Source organism: Myotis lucifugus, unplaced genomic scaffold (genome assembly GCF_000147115.1).
Source record: "Myotis lucifugus unplaced genomic scaffold, Myoluc2.0 scaffold_47, whole genome shotgun sequence".
Lineage (NCBI taxonomy): Eukaryota > Metazoa > Chordata > Mammalia > Chiroptera > Vespertilionidae > Myotis > Myotis lucifugus.
Window position 1 is genome coordinate 1,540,487 of NW_005871095.1, and position 24,515 is coordinate 1,565,001.

General features: G+C 38.6%; 1 protein-coding gene across 1 annotated transcript in view; it reads right to left on the reverse strand.

Moving 5' to 3' along the window:
* The window catches only part of TAF3 (TATA-box binding protein associated factor 3), a 186,706-nt gene that overhangs the window by 23,624 nt on the left and 138,567 nt on the right, over nt 1-24,515 (reverse strand). The window contains exon 4 of the mRNA XM_006088402.3: nt 13,694-13,776. Coding sequence (XP_006088464.1) covers nt 13,694-13,776 — 83 coding nt within the window. The remainder of the gene's footprint in view (nt 1-13,693; nt 13,777-24,515) is intronic.

A 24,515-nucleotide genomic window follows, 5' to 3' on the forward strand; every position in this document is an offset into this window, starting at 1 on the left:
ACTGGCAGGCAGAGTGGTTAGAGGCAATCAGGGAGGCAGGCAGGCAGGTGAGTGGTTAGAAGCCAGCAGTCCTGGATTACAAGAGGGATGTCCGACTGCCGGTTTAGGCCCAATCCCTGTAAACTGGCAGTAGGACATCCTTCGAGGGGTCCCAAATTGGAAAGGGTGCAGGCCAGGCTGAGGAACATACCCTCCCCCGTGCACGAATTTCGTGCACCGGGCCACTAGCATATATATAAAAGCCCAAGTGACCGGCCAACCAGCCATCTGTAGCTATGACATGCAATGACCACCAGGGGGAGACGCTCAATGCACAGGCATGGAAACATGGAACAGACTGATGAATCTGTTCCAGGGAAGGGGGGAGGGTGAGGGCAGGAAGAGATTAACCAAAGATCTTATATGTATCCTAGAGGCTCAGTGCACAGATTCTTGCACTGGTGGGGTCTCTCAGCCTAGTCTGTGGGGATCAGGCAGAAACCAGCTCTCTGACATCCACAAAGGGGTTCTGGATTGCGAGAGGGCACAGGTCAGGCCGAGGGACCCCATTGGTGCACAAATTTGTGCACCAGGCCTCTAGTGCTTATATAAAAATATTTGACTTTTAAGTATTTTTGTCTATTTTAAAATGTTTCAAAATGGGCTAATTTCCCCTATTCTTTCCTTCCTGCCTACCTTCCTCCCATACTACTTACTTAATGGGTTCCAAGACCACTGAGCTTTCTGTTTACCGGCATGGATTCTAATTCCTCATCCATCTATTGATTCCCAGAGCAAGAATAATTACCACACCAATGCAAGGTATAAACACGTCATGAAGATTTCATCCTAATTGCTGTCTGGAAATGCTTTTAAATTGTTTTAAGCTATACTGGACACATAATGAATATTATTTGCCTTACCTGACTCTTTTCCAATCCCCTTTCATTTTCTTTCTATTTTTCTTGGATTTCTCCCTCATTTATAAAGCCTGTGAATGGTACCTTTGAGAATGGCTTAGCATTAGCAATAGCCAATGGATATAAACAGACTGATGACTCATTTTATGGGCAGAATCTGAAATCCCAGAAATATCTACTTGTATATATCTTATTTTTCAATTTAGAGAAATGACATTTGGATGAAAATAACATAATAAAAATAATTCTTCCAAAATGCCAAATATTCTCCAATTCCATCAAATTACTCCTTAAAAGTGTATATTTATCATTCAAATTTTCTGAATAGCAAAAGGCCAAACATTAAAGTGGGTACTCAGTGTTGATGAGACAAAACATGTCCTAATTTTCTGTTTCCCAGAGATTAGACTGGTATCATGTAGGCACTAAAGTACCCAACTCTTGAATTTCATGAGAAAATTTACTAGAGTTTTAAAGTTTTTTATTTAAGCTGCTAAGTTACTTCTGTAGTAAGTAGATGCACGGTTTTATTAATAATTCTTTTATCTCCTCAATTTTGAATATTACACAAAAATATATAAACAGTATAAGATGATATAATTCCTCATCACTTATGAGATAAACTAAAAGTAATTTTGGATTCGTTATTGGCCTTTCTTGCCAAGCTTTACTGCTGCATTCTTCTAAACAGTGTTTTGCTTGTTCATATTTTCCCACCTGAAGTATCACTTTTTCCCTCCTATTTAATTGCATAGTAAGTTCTCCTCCAGCGCTTTCTGTTGAAGAAGGAAAGTCTCACAGAGTAACCAACACCGCCCACAGCTGTGTTCCACAATGGCTCCGTGCTGCTAACATTACATCTTTTGGAGGATTTGATCAGAGCTCCCTAACTGCTATAAACACTGGCGTTATTCATAAAACGTGCAGAAGGAAGGATTTTCAGCAGGGTTTCTTTACCTGTTTCCCCACCACAAAACAGTGAAATAAACAGAATGGGTCATGAGTTGCTTGGCCTGTAATGCAAACTCACAGAGTGACAAGTCAATAAAGAGCCAATCTTCACCTCTCCAGCCACACAGAGCCTCCGAGGTTAGAGGCAAACACAATGTGGATATGTCTGCACAGGGAGTTTAATGCTCCTCATTATCCAGCTATTGTGTGCAAACACTATGAAGCCAGTAATCTAAATCATCAGAGTCTAATAACTGGCTACTAAACTGCACACAAAGTTCAAAAGTTCCCTCACAATGGCTTACTTATTTACCCTTAAAGGTGAATAGCCATTTTTCAATGGTAACAAAATGATGCCATAACTAAAAACTTGTAATTACCTCCATGAATTTTAATAAACTTCTGATGAGGGAAGTTCTTCAGAGTTTGGGAGGAAAAAAAAATCTGATAAAAAAATAAGTACCTTAATCCACAACTCACTTTTCTTCTTCTGATTTAAAATTTTAATCAATTTCAGAAATAGGTTGCACCTTTGAAATACCATATAGCCCTAGCAGGTTTGGCTCAGTGGATAGCGCATTGGCCTGTGGACTGAAAGGTCCCAGTTTGATTCCAGTCAAGGGCATGTACCTCGGTTGCAGGCTTGATCCCAGCCCAAGTCAGGGTGAGTGCAGGAGGCAACCAATTGATGTGTCTCTCTTGCATCAATGTTTCTCTCTCTGTCTCTGTCTCTCCCACTCTCCCTAAAAATCAATGGAAAAATATCCTCGGAAAAGGATTAAAAACAAAAAAACAAAAACAAAACAAAATGAAATACCATATAAGAATCCCATGATGTATTTTAAACTAACTCCTTCTTACCACAAACAAAACAAGATCCTAAAATTTCACTATATAATATTACCCTAAAATCGCATAGTTGGGCCAGCTTTCTTACTTTCACTTTATAAGTCTCAGAAATACTAAGCCCAAATGAAGTAGTCAGTTTCTGGTGGTCCTGCCTTCCAGTCTTCCCACACTGGTGTAGTCCTCTCACAGAATGGGTAGGCTGACTCATATGACTAAAAGGATACCATGAAAACAGGAGTTTGGACATCCAAGTGAGGTCATAAGAGACAGTGCTGTCGTTAAGGTCACTCGCTTTGGGGGAAGCCAGCTGCTATATCATGAGGACATCAAACCTGCCTTAGGAAGAGGCCCATATGACCACCAATTGGAGCCTCCTGTCAACAGCCAGTGAGGAACTGAGGCCTCCTGCCAACAGCCACGTGTGTGAGCTCACAGCACATTCTCTAGACCTGGACTTTTAAAAACTATCCCTGGGCAGCAGCTTGACTAGTCAACCAAATTTCTAAACCACAGGAAGCAAGAAGTAATAAAAGTTTATTGCTTTAAGAAGTTAAGTTTTAGGGTCATTTGTTATGTCGAAACAGAAGATATACCAAGTATTTATCTCAGTTATAAAAATAAATATTCAGAATTTAGGAGAAATCATATTTTACAGTTATCAGTACTTAAAATAGCAAATTGTAACAGTCATTTCCATATTTCACATTTGATTAAAAGGAACAGATACCCAAAGACAATTATGAGAATCAGTTGTATGTTGATTCTTCAAATCAATAAGTACTTCTCATTCTTGATCCTTATAGCTCAACTTTTGGCATTCATTATAATACAGCTGTAAATGAATTTAATTACTCAAGGTCACATAGCTTGCCTCTTGAATATTTACATCATCTCACAAAATGGATATTTTATCTTGTCATAGTCAAGTACATATCAAGTACAAACATTTTATCTTTTAATTCAGGAGGACCTATTTGAAAAATAGAACAAATTGTATGAAGTGCAGGAAAATATAGCCTTTGTAGAATCTTCATTTCCAAAGGACTCAAAACCCAAATGACTATACTCCTATTGTCTAATGTTCAAAATCTGTACAATATCCTAAAAGAGCATTAATACTCAGGTAAATAATAAATAATGCACAGCCCTAGCTGGTTTGGCTCAGTGGATAGAGCATCGGCCAGCAGACCAAAGGGTCCCATGCTCTATTCTGGTCAAGGGCACATGCCCAGGATTGTGGGCTTGATCCCCAGTAGGGGTCGTGCAGGAGGCAGCCAGTCAATGATTCTCTCTCATCATTGATGTTTCTATCTCTCTCTCTCCCTCTCTCTTCCTCTCTGAAATCAATAAAAATGTATTTTAAAAAATAAATAATGCACATTTCCTTATATTTACAAGAAGATATACTAGAATAAAAAAATAAACAAAAATAGTAACCTACAGGGAAAGAAGTGTAAAGATAGAGGGACAGGGATGGAAGCAAGACTTACACTCTTTCAACTTTGGAGTCAAGTAAGTTTTACATATTCAGAAAATTAAATTTCTAAAATTAACTGCAAGTTGAAAATAAATGGTAATGAATGAAACTCAAGGTATATCATGCTAGTGACACAGCTACACTGAAAAAATGTTATTTCAGGTGACATTAGGAGGACAGCATTTTAGTCAGACATGCACAGTGGGTTTATTTTATGAATAAACAGACTGAGAAAAATCTAATCTTTAGCTTCATTCAATAGTTTTATCAACTGGAAATATGAGTATAAACTCATAATTTGTTTCTTCACAAAAATAACTATTTTCTAGTTCTGGCTATTGTAAAGGCCTAGCAATGACTTCCTAGTAGCAATGGGCACCTCTAGAACCAGACTGTGATTCCTAAAAACCCTTCTTTACAAAAAGGAACCAAGTTTCCTTGAAGGAATGATTAATTCCAGGCAGGTCAGATGCAGAGAATAAATAAGATAAACTGGAAATATTTATACCAGAAAGTAAGAAAGCTATCAAAGATAAATGGGAATGTGTTAAAATCCAGAAGACAACTGGATTTGAGTTCCCATTGACCAAGATGGGACAAATTGAACATTAAAAAGAATAAGGAAAAGAGGTAGGGGGGAGAGAGATCTTTCCAAAATCAAAACTCAACAATCACCACAGGAGGTAAATATGGCATCAACTCCACCAACTTTGTATACTGCAGTTTGGCAACCAATCAGTGTTTCTCTCTCTCCCTCTCCCTTCCTCTTTCTCTAAAATCAATTGAAAAACATATTTTTAAAAAGGCACCAAGAGACATAAGTATTTAGACTCTGATTCAAACAAACCAGTGGGCATAAGATCTTACTGAGACAAATGGAGAAATCTTAATATGGACTGGGTATGAGATAATAGAAAGAAAATATGTTCACATGTTTAATGTAGATAGTAGCACTGTGATTATACAAGAAAATTACCATATTTTTAGAGCTGCATATAAAAGTATACAGAGGTAAAATGACATTAGGCTGAATTTGCTTGGAAATGCCCTACTCAGAAAAATAGAACAAAAAAGATTAGGTCAAGCAAGTATGGCAAAATTAAATCTTCTGGTGTTAAATCTGTAAGGTAGTGAAAGTTTATTAATTTATTATTTTCTGTTTTGAATTTTCATAATCGAGTATTTTAAAAATATTTTATTGATTTCAGAGAGGAAGAGAGAGAGAGAGAGAGAGAGAAACATCAATGATGAGAGAATCATTAATAGGCTGCCTCCTGCACTCCCCCTACTGGGGACTGAGCCCACAACCTGGACATGTGCCCTGACTGGGAATGAGGCTGTTACATCCTGGTTCATAAGTCCATGCTCAACCACTGAGCCACACTGGACTGACCATAATCAAATATATCTTTTTTAAAAATACATTTTTTTATTTCAGGGAAGAAGGGAGAGGCAGAGAGAGATGGAAACATCAATGACGAGAGAGAATCATTGATTGGCTGCCTCCTGCACTCCCCACACTGGTATCGAGCCTGCAACCCAGGCATGTGCCCTGACAGGGAATAGAACCGTGACCTCCTGGTTCATAAGTCGACGCTCAACCAACGAGCTATGCCGGTTGGCCATAATCAAGTACTTTTTAAAAACGTTTGTAATATGCATCTTATCCAGAATGATTTACGATGATAAAACACAGTCAGCATTAACAAGAAGAAAACATATAACTAACACTTATTGAAAATGGAGATTCTGGTCTCATCATTAAGACAATAAACACAAGAAGTAGAATAAGGTTGGAGAAATAATGGTGTATTCAGTTTTGGAAATGCTATGTTTGAGGTACCCCTGGTCCATCCAGTCAGAACTTTCTAGCAGATAACTGGGCAGACTATTCTGCATCTGGGAGATCTATGAGCTGGAAATAAAGATCTGGTAATTATCAATTCATAATTTTGAAATTGAAAGAGTGAATGAGAATATTTACAGAAAAAGAACAGAGTAGTGGGCCGACAGTAAGAAGAGAAAGTAAAAGAAATCCTTAAAAGAAAAACAAACAAAAAACACACACACAAAAAAAAAGAAAAACAAAAGTAATAATAAGAGAGAATCCCTTGAGTGTAGTATCAAGGAAAATGGAATAGAAAATTTCAAAAAGGGCCTGGGGTAAACAACATGTCCAGTACAGCAGAGGATGACCATTACTAGAGCTGCAGCATGGGCGCTTGGTGCATTTCAGGATCTTAATGAGAAGCTTCAGAAAAGTTTCCAGCACAGAAGCCAGAATGATAGCCAGTGAGTTTAATAACAACTGGAAGTACATATGAACAATAAGTTTTGAGAAGTCAGAACGAGAAGTTGTATAACCTTCCTTTCATGGGCAGGGTAGGGGGAGGGAGATGTGATAAAGGTGAGGATGAAGGAAGGCACAAGAGGGGGAGCTGATCCTGAAAATAAGGAGGGACACTGTGCTTCTTCTTGGAGCCTGGAGGACAAACTATGAGGACAGATTCAGTTCTGGAACTCCAAAGAGTAAATCCAAACAAACAGGGGTCACACACCTAGTTAGTAGCTCATGGTGACATATGCTTCAACCCATGTGCTGAGCCTTTGGCAACCACATTTTTAAAAGCTGCAATACTCTAAATCACAGAGGTACCAGTGATACGAATATCCATTTTATAAGCTACAACGGCAAGAGTGGGAAGAGAGAGAAACATTACACTAGGTCTCCAAAGTGTTTATGTATTTTGATATTACTATAGCCCCATAAAATGACAGGAAATAATAAAAGGCAAAGAATTTAAAATTTCCATGTGGTTGTCAGTAATAATAAGAGTGCCTAAGTGTTTTCAGTAGGTACATATTCTTTTTAAACACTAGAAGTGTGAGTAGTTTGATCTTTAGGGAAAATTATAGTCAGGAAATATCCAAAAGGTTACCATGATATAGTTAAATTATCTCTGCCTATCACAGGTTAAAGAATATTTAAATTCTGGAAGTTCAGGGTCAGCTTTTCTAGATAACAAATCTTAAGTACCTTCCTATATTCACTCAATTAGTGATCTTGGGCCTTGATAACACTGCAGAGAGAAACTTTCCAACTATCATTCAAATCATATCTAAAAAGGTGGTCATAAATATTTTAAAACCTAAGTGAACTAATAAGACCTAGACCCATTAAGGATAAGATCTTTTACAACAAATTAAATAAAACAATTTATTGAAGTCTGGACTCAAGATAAGCTAGATTTACTAGCTGACCTTTTATTCATTTAAAGAACAAAATTAGCTCTAATTGCATTAGAATGGAATCCAGTAAATTTTCCCAAGTCTTCTAATGTGGCATCCATGTAAGAACTGCAGTAATTGTTTACAAGTAAGATGGAAATGCTTTGATTATAATCTTCCCACTTGTTTTACTGTGTAGTAAAAGCATTTCCCAAAACCTAAAGACAGTTTTTCTGATAGTATACTATTTTTTTCTCTTAAACACACTGCATCTTTTTGTTAATGAACAAACTACAATGTGCCAACAGAAGAAATTATACTTGGAGATTTCATCATAATTTTAGGTCAGTAAAAATGAGAGAGCAAGATAAGAAGGTCAACACTTCCTTGTCTATAATAATCAGAAAAGGGCTGAAGAACTGAATAAGAACATTTTTAATATCTGCTTCCTCTCGGAATTATAACAGAATTATAGGTTTGGATCTGTTAAATTTATAAGTGCAATAAAGTTGTAAGAATAGTGGGTACAATCCACAACTTGTACTCTAGTTGTTTAGCTGCTAGGAAATTTCATTTGTAATGTTACCATCTTTCACTAACATTAAAAATAGCGATAAACTTTAAATATACATTCTTAAGACTTATTAGTGATATTTTTGTTATTTAGCTTCTAACATAGACAAAATACCTATGATGTGTTTCAGTACCAGTGGCAAGTCAACCAGGGCAAAACAAAGGTAGCAACACTTTTTAATCTTTTCTTTTCCCCTTGAATCAAAAGCAGTTTTATTGGAAAGAAAACAAATTAAAAATAGAAAAGCGAAGGGCCTTCCTTTTGTGACAGGATAATGCTCTGAAATGTTCCTTAACTTTACTTCTAAGGATCATTCTTTTTAAACCAACTAGTTTCTTTGCTCTGCTTCTCTAGCACACTCTTACAAAAATACGAAATCTGCATTTTCCCAAAATAAAATAAAGTACAAATTAAAAAGATCAGTTGTTTTTGCCTGCCTCTCATCCCTTAATGTGGTGTGAGTCCTCCTTTCCTTCTGGAACCCACCATCTCTTCTTTTGACGGGCTGTCTGCCCTATCACAGGGGCTGATGAACCAGGCTGGCCAGCTGGAGTCTTTGATGGGGACCGAGAATGGATTCTGTGAAAGAAGGGGAGCCACCGGGGATTTTGAGCACTAAGAACCATATCAGCTTCAAGCGACTTGGACCATCTTTGCCACCACACAGAGGCAAGATTGAGAAAAAGAAAGTGAGCATAGTCCTAATGATACTTTTTGAACCTTCGACATCCTATCTAATAATAGACAAACATGGTAATTGACCGTACCTTCGCTACACCTCCCATTGGCTAATCAGAGTGATATGCAAATTAACCCAACCAAGATGGCAGCTGGCAGCCACGCAGCTGAAGCGAGCAGGAGGCTTGCTTGCTCCAGTGATGGAGGAAGCCAAGGTTCCCCACCTGCCGTGGCCCGGCTCTGAGCTCCGAAAGCAACAAAGTTTCAATTATAGAAACTAAACAAACCCCAGATACCTGCTTTCAGCAGGCCATGGCCTCAGAGCTGGAGCGAGTAGGAGCCGGCTCTCAGCTCCATTTACGGCAATAAAGTTTCAATTATAGAAGGTAAATAAATCCCAGAATAAAAAAAAGAAAAGAAAAAAAGGAGAGGCTGGGAGCTTCAGTCGCCGGCCAGCCTGAAAACAGCCCTCAGCCCCTCACCCAGACTGGCCAGGCACCCCAGTGGGGACCCCCACCTTGAAGGGGGTGTGACCAGCTGCAAACAGCCATCAGCCCCTCACCCAGGCTGGCCAGGCACCCAAGCGGGACCCCGACCCTGATCCGGGACACCCTTCAGGGCAAACCAGCCGGCCCCCACCAGGCCTCTATCCTATATAGTAAAAGGGTAATATGCAAACTGACCCTAACAGCAGAAAGACTGGGAATGACTGGTCACTATGACACACACTGACCACCAGGGGGCAGACGCTCAATGCAGGAGCTGCCCTCTGGTGGTCAGTGCGCTCCCACATGGGGGAGCTCTGCTCAGCCACAAGCCAGGCTGATGGCTGCCAGTACAGTGGTGGTGGTGGGAGCCTCTCCTGCCTCCTCAGCAGCGCTAAGGATGTCCGACTGCAGCTTAGGCCTGCTCCCCGCTGGCAAGTGGACATCCCCCAAGAGCTGCCGGGCTGCCAGAGGGATGTCTGATTGCCAGCTTAGGCCCAATCCCCCGGGGAGCAGGCCTAAGCCTGCAGGTGGTCATCCCCCGAGGGGTCCCAGACTGCGAGAGGGCACAGGCCGGGCTGAGGGAACCCCCCCCCCCCCACCCAGTGCACAAATTTTTGTGCACCGGGCCTCTAGTTAATAATATTCTCAAAAAGGCATCATTAATTATTCCATGTCACTTGATCAAGTGCACTATTATATATTAACTAGAGGCCTGATGCATGAATTCATGCACGGTTGGGGTCCAGCCAGCCTGCCCCGATGAGGGACCATCAGGCTAGGCCGGTGGAGGGGAGGGGCTGCGGGCAGTTGGCCAGCTGGCCCCGCCCGATCAGGGTGTTGGAGGCCGATTGGGGGCTGGGCCGGCAGGAGGGCAGGGGGTGGGGGGGCGCGGGGTGATCAGGGCCCGTATCAGGCTGGTTGGCTGCCGCAGTGCACATCATAGACACCCGTCATTCTGCCATTCTGGTCACTGGGCTTTTATATATAGAGATTGGAAAAATGACTGAGCATTATTGCATGTTTGGAGGGTCCCAGTTAACACCCTTTCTCTGGTGAGGTCATGGAACAAGAGCAGCGATGTCCTGAGAGCAGAAGGACCAGCTCATCAGTCTAACACCCCTGGCAAAAGCCACTCTGCCCAAGGATAAAAGGGAAGGAGTACATGGACAAAAAATGCTTCCTCCAGCACCAGCAAGAGGACAGATTAAAGAGACATTTGAGAAACGTGAGGGGGGAAGAATGCTTAATGCCCTAATTGCTACTATTCACCCCAAAATGTTTATACTTTACCAATATTTACATTTATGTTTTTAAAATGAAAAGCTCCTTTAACAGAATTTTGATTTTTTATAATATAGCCCTACATTCAACTTAGAAGAGTTCTGTTCTGCCATGTGTTGACAATCCTATCTAAATAGATCCTGCCCCTAAGATACTCCATCACCTTACTTTGCTCTATTTTCTTCACAGAAATGAATAAATGAATGCTGTAAGCTAGCCCACTTTTTCTACACTCGCTCAAAATTACTAAATCAATAAAATGAGAAGATTGGGATAACAAATAACATGGTAACTGTGTTGCCACTCTCCCCCACCATAACAGTGGACAGGAGACTCACTGTACTCTGTCACCGAGTCCAACTGGGACTTTAGAATTCTGGCCAATATAATCCCAGGCAGTGCTTCCTTAGCAAACTGAAATCTATTTGATTGGAGACCAGACTCAGATATTTTAGCAATTTGAATGTGTTGTTCCTTCCCATTCATACTACTCTAACAAACTTTATAGGTGTTGAGATTGTGATTTCAGGATTAGTATTTTAGTTTCATCTTCAATCCAGATTAAGGGGAACTCTGGATACCCATTACTGGGGGACATGTTAAAGGAATTTGAGGTCCTTAGAAAGTCATCTTGAATTTTAACACCACCAGGAGGAGGTACTGGACTCATCATAGACCCTTTAGAATATAGTTTCCACGCACGTTAGCTCAAGGTAAAAATAAGGGACCCATCTTGCTTCAAGGAATAATAATGGAGAATACAGGAAATAATCTAACCTCAAAGTACTTTCCTGGATCAAGGGCAGAAGATGTAACTTCTTTATTTAAGAAGATTTAGAAACTAAATATTGTCTTAAAGATCTTTCAATGAGAGGGTATAATTTGAACCCTGTAAAGCTTTTTCTTTTTCCTATAATTTCAAATCCCTGCCTGTTTTTCAGCAATAAACAACTCCCCCCTGGCTATTCAAATCCCCTTTTTGAACCCCCGTCTGCTCATTAATTTCACTTCAAAAGAGTGTCTATCAAGTGCATACAAACTGAGTAAGTAAAGGCACATTTATATGAATCTACTGCCTATTTTCCATTATTACTGCCATGGAATAACCCATGTATCCTTATGCTACAATAAGAAATTACTTTTAACTTCATATAATTTTCATGTGTCATAAAATATTATTCTTTTAATTTTTTCAACTATTCTTAGCTTGTTAGCCATACAAAAACAGGCGGTGAAATGAATTTGGCCCATGAGCCATAGTTTGCTGACCCATACTTTACATTAAAAAAACAAAAACAAAAAACTCTGCTGATTAAGTAATAACATCCTATTACTATGTGACTTGTGCCTCTTTTTCCTCTGTCTTATTTTAATTTAAAATATAATATATTTCACTTAATATATTCTTTTATTCATTATAAGTACTTGAGTCAGACTTTGGTTAAATGATTATATTCATGTAACATAGGGGTTTTATTTACCTAAATGTCTGAAAGTTCATGTTAGATAATGTTATACTTTCATGGACATTTGTCTAGAATGTTAGCGAAATTATAATTTCCCTAACATTGGAAACAGGATCTTATTTCTCATGTTTTCCAATATCTTAGGCATTATGAGTGATTTACTGAGAAGAGAAAAGTAGTCAATAAGGATGGATGAGACAATTATTATTATCAATGCTTTTTTACAAACCTTCTTTCTCTAAAGGGAATGCACAAGCCAAACTTTCGTGTGGAAGTAAAGATTAAGTAATGGTGAGTTACTGAGAAAATAGGCATAAATATGAACTGGTAGGAGAGAAATAATAATAAGATCTTTTCCCAAAAGAAATGAGCCCAAATACAGAATTTCAAGAAGACAGTATGAGTAAGTTACTTTGATTGGGTCTCCTTGCTAATCAGCCTTCTGTCCTCTACTGGTTGAGGGATAGGAATAAGTTTATTTAAATTTTTGTAGGTAAGATTGAGGGCACCAGGTATACCAGTGGCTGGTTAAAAAGAACTGAATCTATAGTATTTTTCTTACATTGTCTATAAGCTTATCAGCAATAGTACCATCCACTGTCTAGATTTCTACTGATACAACCATAAAAAGGAACGTAGAAATTACGCAGATAATTTAGGAAAGAAAAGAACGAATTATCTGGATTTTCTTCCTTGAATCTTCAGAAGAAGACCATGGTCCTAGAAGTCCATGTTACCATTCATCATCATGATATTGAACTTTTTTAAATACATTACATATGGAATTAACAAAAGCAACAGCATAAACTAAACACAAACTTTAAGATGGAATGAACCACTGAGAGCACAAAACATATTTTCTGTTGTCTATTCTACCCACTTAATAAACTCATAAGTTCTACTTTCATTTTTATGCTAATACTGAGTAAAAATGAAATGCCTTGTAAGCCTATTTTCTACACAGTATTTGATTGTTTGCAATGTAAACGAATCCATTTTCAGGCTTAATGGTTTAAAGTAAGGTTGTAAACTTGTACATTTAGCTTGTGAAATTCATTTAAATGATATATAATATGATTTTAGAATAAAGCGAATGATTTCAACATGATTTACAAAAAATAAAAATCAATGTTTTATTACCTTATTATCATATAGGCCTTAATTCATACACCAAAAGTGAATGAAAGAAACATAGACAGCTAATTTACTTTTAAAAAGGGTGGGCTGATATGATGATTCTGTGAAAATTAAGACAAATAAACAGCACACATGGGTTTACATTTCCAGTTCTTTTAAAAAAAACAACAGTTGTTACTACTATATACTGTTTCACCAGGCTTTTGGCAGTATCTTTGTTTTATAGGCACAGAATAAAGCCATGTGCCATCTGAGCAAGCAGGGAATCTCGTTCTTTGTTATAGTGATAGAGAATATATACCTGAGAAGGTATAACATTACATCCTCCTTAGTGTAACATAGTGGTTAGTCTATTCAATTAACAGTTACTTACTTTTCAGATAACCAGAACCTTTAAAACTAGGTAGAATGAATGTCATGTGCTAGTCTTTAAAAAAGAAAAAAAGAACAAGAAAAACAAAAGAATCCTATATGTTAAATAAAACAATATGCATTTACTCTGAGGAAGAAAGCAATAAAAATTTGAAAATGAAGAATCTCAAAATAAAGCTTGACCCCACATGTTCATACTTGGAAAAGGTTTGCAGAGTTCTAAATCCACTAGGAAAGAGTAGAGAAGATTCAATTGAAATTATTTCGCTCTAATTCAAAACATTTTTACTTACATCTTGTCTTGGCCTGCACCAACTCGGAGAGTCAATCTGGGGATGACTGGACTTGGGGCTGGGACAATTGGCTCCACTTTTATCTGTTGAAGTTAGGACATTAAGTGTTAATATATATATCCTATATAAGAAAAGGCTAATATGCAAATCAACTGAATGACCAGTCACTATGATGCGCACTGACCACCAGGGGGAAGACACTCAATGCAGGAGCTTCCCCCTGGTGGTCAGTGCGCTTCCACAGGGGGAGTGCTGCTCAGCCAGAAGCCCTGAGCCTGGTTCACGGCTGGCGAGCTTAGGCTGGCAAGCACAGTGGCAATGTTGGGACCCTCTCCCGCCTCCGCGGCAGTGCTAAGGATGTCTGAAGGCTCCCGGACTGCAAGAGGGTGCAGGCCAGGCTGAGGGACCCCCCATCCCGAGTGCACGAATTTCGTGCACCGGGCCTCTAATGTGTATGTATGTGTATGTGTGGTGTGTGTGTGTGTATACATATATATATGTATATATTTCACCACCCCCCCCACAAAAGTACCTCCTACCTCTTCTCCTACTTCCCCATCTCCACAAACTTGACAAGCAGGTGTAAGCCTTAAATGTGGCTAACATACCAGATATAGAGATAATCTGGGCTATTCAATGTTTTAGTTTCTCAACAACTAAAGGCTACCTGGTATCATGAGAAATTCTACAAACTTTAATTGCTTTAGGTAAATGTGGCAGTTAACTCTGTATTTTCTTAGTGATAGTTCATTTCTTGGATTATACTATTGGAATTATTTAAACAAAACTTGTTATCCAAACCATTTGGTAGAGCATTTAAGTAGTCGCCAGACCTACCAAGAATAGAAAAAGCAAACAATGATTTCGCCATTATAAAAGGCATTTGTCTATGGGACTTCAAAAACATTAAACTCATCTTACGTTTGCATTATCATATAGGAAATCTGAAACACCAAGTGTAATTTATAGCATTAAACCATTCAATTTTTTGGCTAGCAGTACAAAGACCTGAAATACTGTAATATTAAAAAAATGTATTTTTGCAAAAGATTTTTGGTGAAGGCAACTGCTGAAGAAGTTGAAAGATCTCACAAATTTTGAAACTATTCTTTCTCACTAATAGAAAGATAATATGTATACAAATTAAATATGTTAAAAGGGTTCTTCACAATTTTTGGTTTGAAGGTCCTATGATGTAATAAATATTCTGAATGAACAAACTGAACAAAAGCTCTGCCAGTTCCAAATTATTATCTGTATCAAAATCTTTCAATAGGGCTTTATTGCCATTTTTGGTTGGATAGTTCTTTGACTAAAATTGTCCTAGGCACTGCCAGGTGTTTAATACCCCTGATCTTGGGTACTACTATACACACTGCCAGTCACTGTGACAACTAATTGCAAATCACTGATTATATATTTTAAGCACAAGAATTAAATAATGATGAAACAGTCTGGTGGTTCTAAAGAAGAATGACCATAATAAAAAAGCATAATATGCTAGCAGTACAGATGTCCTTCCGGACGATCTTCTGGATGAAGCTGGGACTGCGAGAGAAGCCTGGGTCCTGGGTGCCTGAGGGAAGCTGGTGCTGGCAGCCAGGGGAAGGAAGGCCTACTCTTGCACAAATTTCATGCATCGGGCCTCTAGTATAACACAATAATCAATATACTATCATCCTATAACTGATTTTATATATATATATATATATATATATATATATATATATATATATATATATAGCACATTGGCCAAATCTACTAAAATTTATTTTTAATCCATTGTTACATCAAGATCTATGACTTTGGCCGCTAGGGAACTTCTTCAACTCCCTACAAACTTCTCTATATCCACAAATACACTAGAGCCCATCTCCTTTTGTCTTCTAAAGAAACCTCCTCCATCAATTAGCTTATTTATAGCATTTTCAACTTCTCAGTTCTATTCATTATTTTCATCTAGCTTTTAAATGTGCTTGCCTTTTTTTTTATTACCTTCTCTTCAATCACTGGCTAACAACCTCTCATATCTCTCAGTTTCCAATTCATTGGTTTCTCAGCCATTTCAATCTACTTTCAGCCCCTGAAATAATACTACTGAAACCACTATTTCTAGACATGAATTATTTCCTAATGTCCTACTATGTTTTTCTATTATAGATATTATCAATCTCCTCCCTTCTCCTTTACAAAGCCCTCTACTTGTGCCTGACTTTACTTGGTCCTTTCCTCTTGTCATTCTACAGTTTGTTCAGTGATCTCATCCATGTCCATGGTTTTAATCTTAAGTTTTAAATATGCCATGTTTTTAAACTCTTCCCCTCTAGATTAGCAATGATGAACCTAAGACCAAAATATAATGTTGTCTACTGAACATTTTCAACTAAATAACCTATGAATATTTCATCTCATCACATCTAAACTTTAACTTATCAACGTCCCCATAAAACCCTGCTCCTCTTAATGGTCCCATTTTGGACAGATGGCTCCTTCATTTGCCCAGTTTCTTGGACAGTCCAGTCCAGTGGTTTTCCTAAAAGCCCTCAGGAATCAAGGTCCCTGGGGCAGGGCAGGGCAGGGCAATATCCATGTACAAGTAACTAGGGTGGCATTCACTTTCTTCCTCCCCGTCGCTGCAAAAATGTTCCATATCTAACCAATCAGAACACCAATGGTCCAGTATACTCTGTAAACTATTAAGGCTTCTGTATTTTCCTCACCTTCCTGTGTGATCTGTGGGAGAATAAGCAAATATATTAAAACCAAACATTTATAAACCACATACTATTTGCCAGCCATTGCGCTTGGTTACTTTTCAGATGTTCTCCTTTAGGTTTTTAAATGAACAAGTGGGATACATATTATGGTTTTCATTTTACAGGGATCATATATGAAGTCACCATTTTTTCCTTTCTTTTCCATTTCCTTTCCCTTTTCCATTTTTAAGTCACACAAATAGCAAAAGTAGGACTGAATAGTTATTTTGATTCAAAAAATAAAAAGTTACATAAAATTCGTAGATTTCTTCAATTCTAAAAAAATTTAGGGTCACAAACTCATAAGTGATGAGGTATTGGGAGTAATATTCCTTACTTCTTCAACCCACAATACAATTATTACATAACACTTTCTTAAGCTTTAATTTTTAAAAAAGCTAGTTAAATCTAGGTTTCCTGACACCACATTCATCCCCTGCTCTACCATACAGCTCTTTGACTCTTTGCCATACACTTTGAGTCCTTTTTTTCTGGTAATGCTGATGTCTTGCACAGAGCTGTTCACGTTCTCTGCCAATGTCTTTTTTGATGAATGTACTTGTGAGATGGCAAGGGTTGGCTGTAAAATACTTCTTTTCTCTATGGAAGGCTAACTAGTTTATATGAAATTGAGATTAACTTTGGCTTTACTTCCATTCAACTAAAGTGGATGGATTTTTGATGCTGTCTTAAATGGTGTGACAGGGCAAAAGAATCCAGACATGGTTTATTTATGATCTACTATAAAAAAAAAAGTAAAATGATACTGTGTGTAAAAAAATTAGCAAACAAAAATGGAGATAAATTTTGTAAGTAAAATTAAAAATGGTAAAAATGTGCTCTGAAGACGACAGATATTTAGTAAAACTGTTGAGTTGATGAATGACTTAGAACCTACTACCTTAGCTCAGTTTTAGCTATAATGAGGATGAAGACATCATCCAAACAGAGACCCCTTTGAGGTGAAAGTGGGCATTATATAACATAACATGTGTAAACTGGGCTGTCCCAGGAAACCAGAACATCTGGTTACCCTACTTAAAAATACTTACAGACCTAAACTTCATTCTTAAAGAAGCTAAATCAGATTAACCTAAATATAAAATTCAAGCAAGTATTGAGAAAGATTAATAAGGAGTCTAATAATATATAGAAAGTACAATTTCTAAATAAAAATTTCTTACCAGACTTTTATTTACAATAACTTTACCCAAATGCCTACCAAAATAAGAGATGTTTCCTACAGTAGTAAAATAATTTCTCATGTGTCTTTCTCAGGAATCAACAAACTAAATGGTAACTACTTCAGTTACTTAAACAATATGACTAATGCCATCTTGTAATGGCTGGAAGCCAAAAATGTGAGAAGACATGAGCATCTAAGGGTTAAAATAAAAGAACAGCCCTTTAGAGTGTAGCTGAGAATTGGGGCACGCAGAAGAGCATTTACAGTGGATTACTAAGCTCCCCAATTCACCAAAGAGGCAAAGTCCAGTAATATAAGACTTCTTTGTAGCTAACTAAAAATACATTGTCAGTGGATTTGTCCAGTTTTATGTATAAGCAATACTTCTTTCACCTGAACTAATACTAGTAGTCATATAAGCCCCTTATTGCCATGTGCTGCATTTTTTTTTGCTAATCTTCAAGGATTTAGCTTCTTTGCCACATACCTCAGGGCACCAACTGATAAAGCTCTAACTCTCCATTTTTCCAGGACACCAGCAGTGCGGCCTTGCAAAAAATGAAAATCGCTCAAGAGATTTAAAGGGGAAATTTATTTTTAAAATCCTGACTTGAAGCAAAGAGGTGGATTTTTAAAAAGCTTATCTATAAAGAATCAGTTTAAATTTAAATTCTATCTTGGAACTCTTTCATGCATTCCAGCTTTAAAGTTTATCTTCTGACAGGGACTTTCTGCAAAGGTAATGGGCAGCTTTGTCGATATAATCTGGCCAAGTTTTTATTTTCTACTTTTTTTAATGTTAAACTTCTTTCATTTAAAAAAACCCATATATGAGTGCTAGGTAGGGTGGCAACAAGTTCAGCCAATGCTAATTCAGATTCCCATCTATGCTAGTATGTCAGAAAAATACCCAGAAATCGTAGTGATAAAAGCTAAATTTAATAACCTAACATTTTGGATGCTAAACTATGACACTGGTAACCATCTTCTTGTCTTCCTTAGCAATTAAGGTCTTTACATTATTTCCATTTGAAAACATAGTCTAACTAAACATTGATAACCTGTTTAAAATATTAAAAAGGCAGTCAGAAGGAGATCTACCATTGTGGTCAAGTATAACAAGTGGAATACAGCAAGGACAAATGAAACAGAACTCAGACCATCATTAAGCACTCAGAGTTCATTCATATGAAGACTTGGAGATGGCCTTTGGTAAATTTCTATAAATTCAAACATACTCATTTAAACATCAGTTACTGGATTCCTCTTGGAACAGACTGTTGTAAGAAACAGGAAAGGAATGTTTCCTCCTTTTTACTGGGTTATTTTATTTACCAAAACCCTTCATTTCACTAGTTAATTATAAGAGCTGATGAGAAAAGACTAGAAATGGGGTATTACTTTAAGTAAAAAAAAAAATGGTGACAATCGTTGGTTAAAGGCACGAATCAGTAAGATTATCAGTCTCTGAAAAAGAAACTGTTTAAGTTCAATAAAAGATTATTTGGGGAAACATACTAAAGGATTTGGGAATAAAGAAATATTCAACATTTTAACTTTGATTACTGAAGTTATTAAAGCTTCTACTGTTTGTTCTTTATAAAATAAGTCAGTTGAACAGGAGGTCTCTAAGATCTCTTCAGGGACTAAAATTTTCTAAAATCATAATGTCAGCATACTCTAGAGCAGGGGTGGGGAACATCTGGCCCACGGGCTGTATAAGGCCCGAGAAATAATTTGGTCTGGCCCTGCCAAGGCAACCACAGGCGGGACTCAAAATTCAATAAATCTAGGAGCTTTTTTCATAGCAACATAAATTTATGGTAAGTGGATTATATGAAGCAAATGATGTTATAAATATCCAAATGGCCCTTGGCAGAAAAAGGGTTTCTACCCTGCTCTAGAGTATGAAGCCATGCTCATCCCTCTCATCAGCTTCTATAGGTGACTGGCCTGAGAAAGCTATTTTGGGTAACAAAGAACACAGGCTTTGCTTGGACATACTTGGGCCAAGTCACAGTTCTTCCACTCATGAGACACATCAAGTTACTCAACCTTTCTGTTTTTCTCAACTATAAAACAAGAGCAACAGTACCAAACTCGCAGAGCTCTTGGAGAATTAACTAATTAAATCTGGCCAGGTCTGGCAAGTACCAAGTGTCCATGCACTCAGTAAAGTAGCAGCTGCTAGTGGCATTTACTAGCTGTGTTAGTTCATTCAATAGCTGATGTTAGCTCAAAAAAACAAAAAGCCCCCAAACCAAAAAACATACAATTTATTAATTGATAGGATAAAAATTTTGGAGAATCCTTTAAAATTTTTGGAGAACTGATGAGCTTTCCATTATAAGCAAATTCAATTACCTGTGGGTTGATTATCAACATTATTGGTTAGTAGTAAGAAAATTCTGAATTGTCAGTCATCTTACTTACTCATCTTAAATGACACAAATTAGTCTTGTTTTCTATGAGAAGGCAGAGAAGAGGCCTTTCAAGCCAAAATATGCTTAGAGAAGGTATGAAACTATTGTTTTTAAGCAGAGATAAACCATACTTTATGATGCTGCTGTCTTTTCCCAGTATTGAACAGGAGGAAGGAGATGGAGAGAAGGAAGCAGAGAATCAGAGAGGTTAGGAGAAATTGGTGAATAACTAATAAGTGGTATCCACAAGTCAGCCTGCTCTGAAGCCCATGCTCTTTGTGGGCTAGCACTGGGCCTATTTACTTACAGACTATGACATCATTTTGGGGGGTGGTGAAACTCTACGATGACTTTTTAGATCATCTATAATAATAAAAGCGTAATATGCTAATTAGTCCGAACAGCGGAACGACCTTCCGGACGAAGTTGGGGCTGCAAGGGCTGAAGTAAGCCGACACGGCTGCGAGGGCTGAGCCCCTTGCACGAATTTTGTGCATCAGGTCTCTAGTATTCAAATAAGAGCATAAAAACTTATTTACAAGCTTGACAAATTTTGGCTTATAAGGTGATATATACAACTATTTAATTCCACTAATATAAAAAATAAGCCATTTTATTTTTTCACAGTGATCCCCCTTAAAAAAAATACTTATGCAATACATACACCGACACAAATTGAAACAAGATTTTTAAACTGCTCTGAAATGTACTGTTAGGTTTATCACTGCTAAAGCCATTGTGGCTATGTTTGTGACTGCTCAACATAACTGCTCTTTAAATATTTTCCATAAAAAGTCAGTTTGAATCTATTGTAAAAAGGTGAAAGACTGCACTCCTAACCTTGACTAATGCATATTACTGCCTATAAAGGGGAACTGAAAGATTGTACATAAATCACCATACTTTGTATTATTACCACTGCTAGAAAAACTATTTTTCTGATAGTGCGTCACTGAGCCAGGTGCCTTGCATATATTATTTCACTTAATCCATTTGTAATTCAATCAGAGTACAGTGGTTAAGAACATCAATTATAGCATCTGATGGCCTGGGTTGAAGTTGTGGCTCTTCTTAAATCACTTACTATATGTGTGATCTTGGGCAGGTTTACTAATCTCTCTAAGTCTCCATTTTTCATCTTAAAATTTTTATTTATTTTATTTATTGATTGATTTTAGACAGAAAAGAAAAGGGGGGGAGAAGAGAGCCAATGACCCGTTGTTCCACTTATTTATGCATTCATTGGTTGATTCTTGTATGTGCCCTGATGGCATATGGGAATGCAACCTTGGCATATGGGGATGATGTTCTAACCAACTGAGCTACCTGTCCAGGACTCTGTTTCTCATCTTAAAGTGATAATTATAGTAACTACCTTACAGAGTTGTGTTAAGGAATTAAACATACATAGTATTTAGCATATAATTACTCATAAATTATAACTATTGCTGTTTTTTAAAAAGTGTGATTATCATATCCCTACTTTAAAGATGAAGTACCTAAGGATTAAAGAAACTAAAAAACTTATACTGGCTCTTCTCTCAGATCTGCTGGATTCCAAAGCCCATGGCTCCTTCTACCTACCATGCAGATCCCCATTTAATTAATGGTATCTTTATTGCTCTTATATTAATAACCACATGGGTATGGATGGTAAAAACTTTACAGGTAGGTAAAATAACTATATAAAAGATCATTTTCTTTATTAAAACAATGCTCTTGCTTGCGGCTCTGGGTCAATGTGAGAGTTGCTTCTGTGAGTTGGTTGGGATGAGAAGGAAGAAATGAGATTATTGTCCCTCATTCTTTTGACAGAAGACATTTCCTGGGGCAGCTTAGATATCCTTCATTTTTATTTACCTTTGTTGTCTTTCTTTTATGGATATATAAGAGATTTCTTAGACTATATGTAACCCAATTTCAGGTCTACTTTCATTAAGTCATATGGCTTGAGTTGTATTAACTCATATGACTTGTGGGGGAATTAAGTGAAGTTCAAAAAGAAGTCAATGTTTAAGTTAATATCTCAATTTCTACTCGTTGTCAATGGCATTTCCGTGGGCTATAATAGCTTTTATCCTTTACTATCTGCATAAAGAGCTAAAATTAAAAAAAAAACATGCCTAGAAAGCAGAATAAATATTATAACCATAGCTGATTCACCCTATCATGCTTAAGTTAGCTCATACAGTCCAATGAGTGGCAAACTCTATATTTCTACCTTTCTGTGATTGATTCAGAATGGAATAATAACACTCACCACCACTATTACTTTCATGTCCCATTTACTGAGCACTTATGTGCCAAACAGAGCACTAAGCACATCTCAGATGTTATTTTATTTAATCCTCACAAAAGCAACTTGCCTAATTTCACACAGCTAAAAAGTCAGAATTTCAATTCAGGTTTAACTCTAGAGACAATACTGTTTATTATTTTTAAAGACCATAAGATAGCTGACTTTATAATTTCTTATATTTGGCATTTATCTGATCCATATCCATCAAAACTGACAAAAGGATTTGTAGGCTTCTGTTAGGTGAAATCTGTGCAACTCGTAACTGAGCCTTTGCCTCCAACCAAGGCTGTCTGAGGGACTTTCCCTTTCTAAAGTCAGGCAGATACTGAGGAAAGGCACAGACTACTGCTACAAACCTAATCTGATGGGCTGTACTCAAATTGTGTTGAAACAACTCCACTGACTTTTCAAAGTTAAGATGGTGATGGCCATTGAAACAACTCCATTGACTTTCCAAAGTTAAAGATGGCAAGGAAAGCAACAGTATCCTATTTGATTTGCTGGGGGTTCAGGTGCCAAGTTACTAGGTATATGATGGTAAGTGACTAATTGCTGCCAGGCAAGATCTCCACTAGTAAATATTCGGAAAGGTAAGGTATATCTGCATGTACCTGGTACATAACCTGGCTCTTGATGGTTGTGTGACTGTGACTTGGGCAAGTCACCCTCTCAGCTTCTCATTGGTAAATGTTTGATAGTAATACCTGCTGAACCTATGTCAGAGGTGAGTTAGAAGAAAAGAGGTATGTGGAAGTGCCAGGTACTACATAAAATAACATGATGATAAAATTTTTAAAATGGAAATTAAAGTTGAATTTCTGTGCTTTGTTAATTTGGCAATGTTCAATTATTATCAAAATGTCCATTCTATTTCTTTATATTTTACTAGTGCCCCGGTGCACAGATTCGTGCACATTGAAAGAAAATTAATTAGAAAGTGGCCGGCGGGGAGGGACTGGGCAAGATGGGCCCTGGAGTCAACCTCCCAGCGTACCTCCCCTCCCCCCCGCCGGCCAGCCGCACCTGGGGTGGTGCTGTAGCTTGAAGGGCATCTGTGGAGTGATGCCCTTCGAGGTCCCTCCGGGAGGTGGGGTCCCTTGGCCTGGCTTGTGGGGATCGGGCCGAAACTGGCTCTCTGACATCCCCTGAGGGGTCCTGGATTGTGAGAGGGCGGTTCTATGGTGATGCACCCCGGAATCGGGCTCCCTCCTCACTGGTTCCAGGGTGTGTCACTCGAGAACCACCGCTGCCAAGTCACTGCAGCTCGGCAGCTCCTGTGTTGAGCATCTGCCCCCTGGTGGTCATTGTGCATCATAGCTACCGGTCGGACAGTCACTTAGTCTTTTATATATATACTAGAGGCCCGGTGCACGAAATTCGTGCACTGGGGATGGGTGGGGGGTCCCTTAGCCCAGCATGTGCCCTCTTGCATTCCGGGACCCCTCCCTTGTTACTGCCCACCTGCTTGCTGCTTCCTACCGCTTGGCTTGCTGCTCCTTAGTTCTGCCACGAAGGCCTTGGGTCTGCTGGGTGCTGGGCCTGCGGGTTTGTGTCTCTGATACCCCCAGCAGACCCAGCACCAAGGTGGCAGGCCTTGGGGCTGCTGGGTACAGGCCCCCCATTGCATGTTTGTGTCTTCTATCAGGCCCCCAGCAGCCCCAGCAGCCCCAGCACCACCTAAATAACTTAAGGGAAACTTTATTTAGTCTTCTTTTAAAAGCAATCTAGTTTAAAAATGAGTTGCAGTTAAGACAGAACAAAGAACATGGTACCTAAGAGTGAGATAGACTGACAGAGGAGAGGCTGGGCACTGGTCAGGGGCTTACATGCCAACTGTTCTCCACCTGGGAAATGATGTAAAATCGGTTTCTTTAGTTTTCTGCTTAATGTTCTTCTCCAGCACTGAGGTCAGAGGAGCCGCCTTCCAGCCCGTAGGCTGCTTCTCAGAGTCGAAATTTTCGCCATAGGCCTCTGCCTAGGACAGGACCTCTGCACCCCAGGGTGCATAAACACACAGGGCTTCCATCAGGCTCCGCTGATCCCGGGGCGGGAGGCTCTCGGCTCCGCAGATCCCGGGGCGGGAGGGCCTCTCGGTTCCGCTGATCCCGGGGCGGGAGGGCCTCCTCGGCTCCCGCTGATCCAGGCGGCCGGGAGGCTT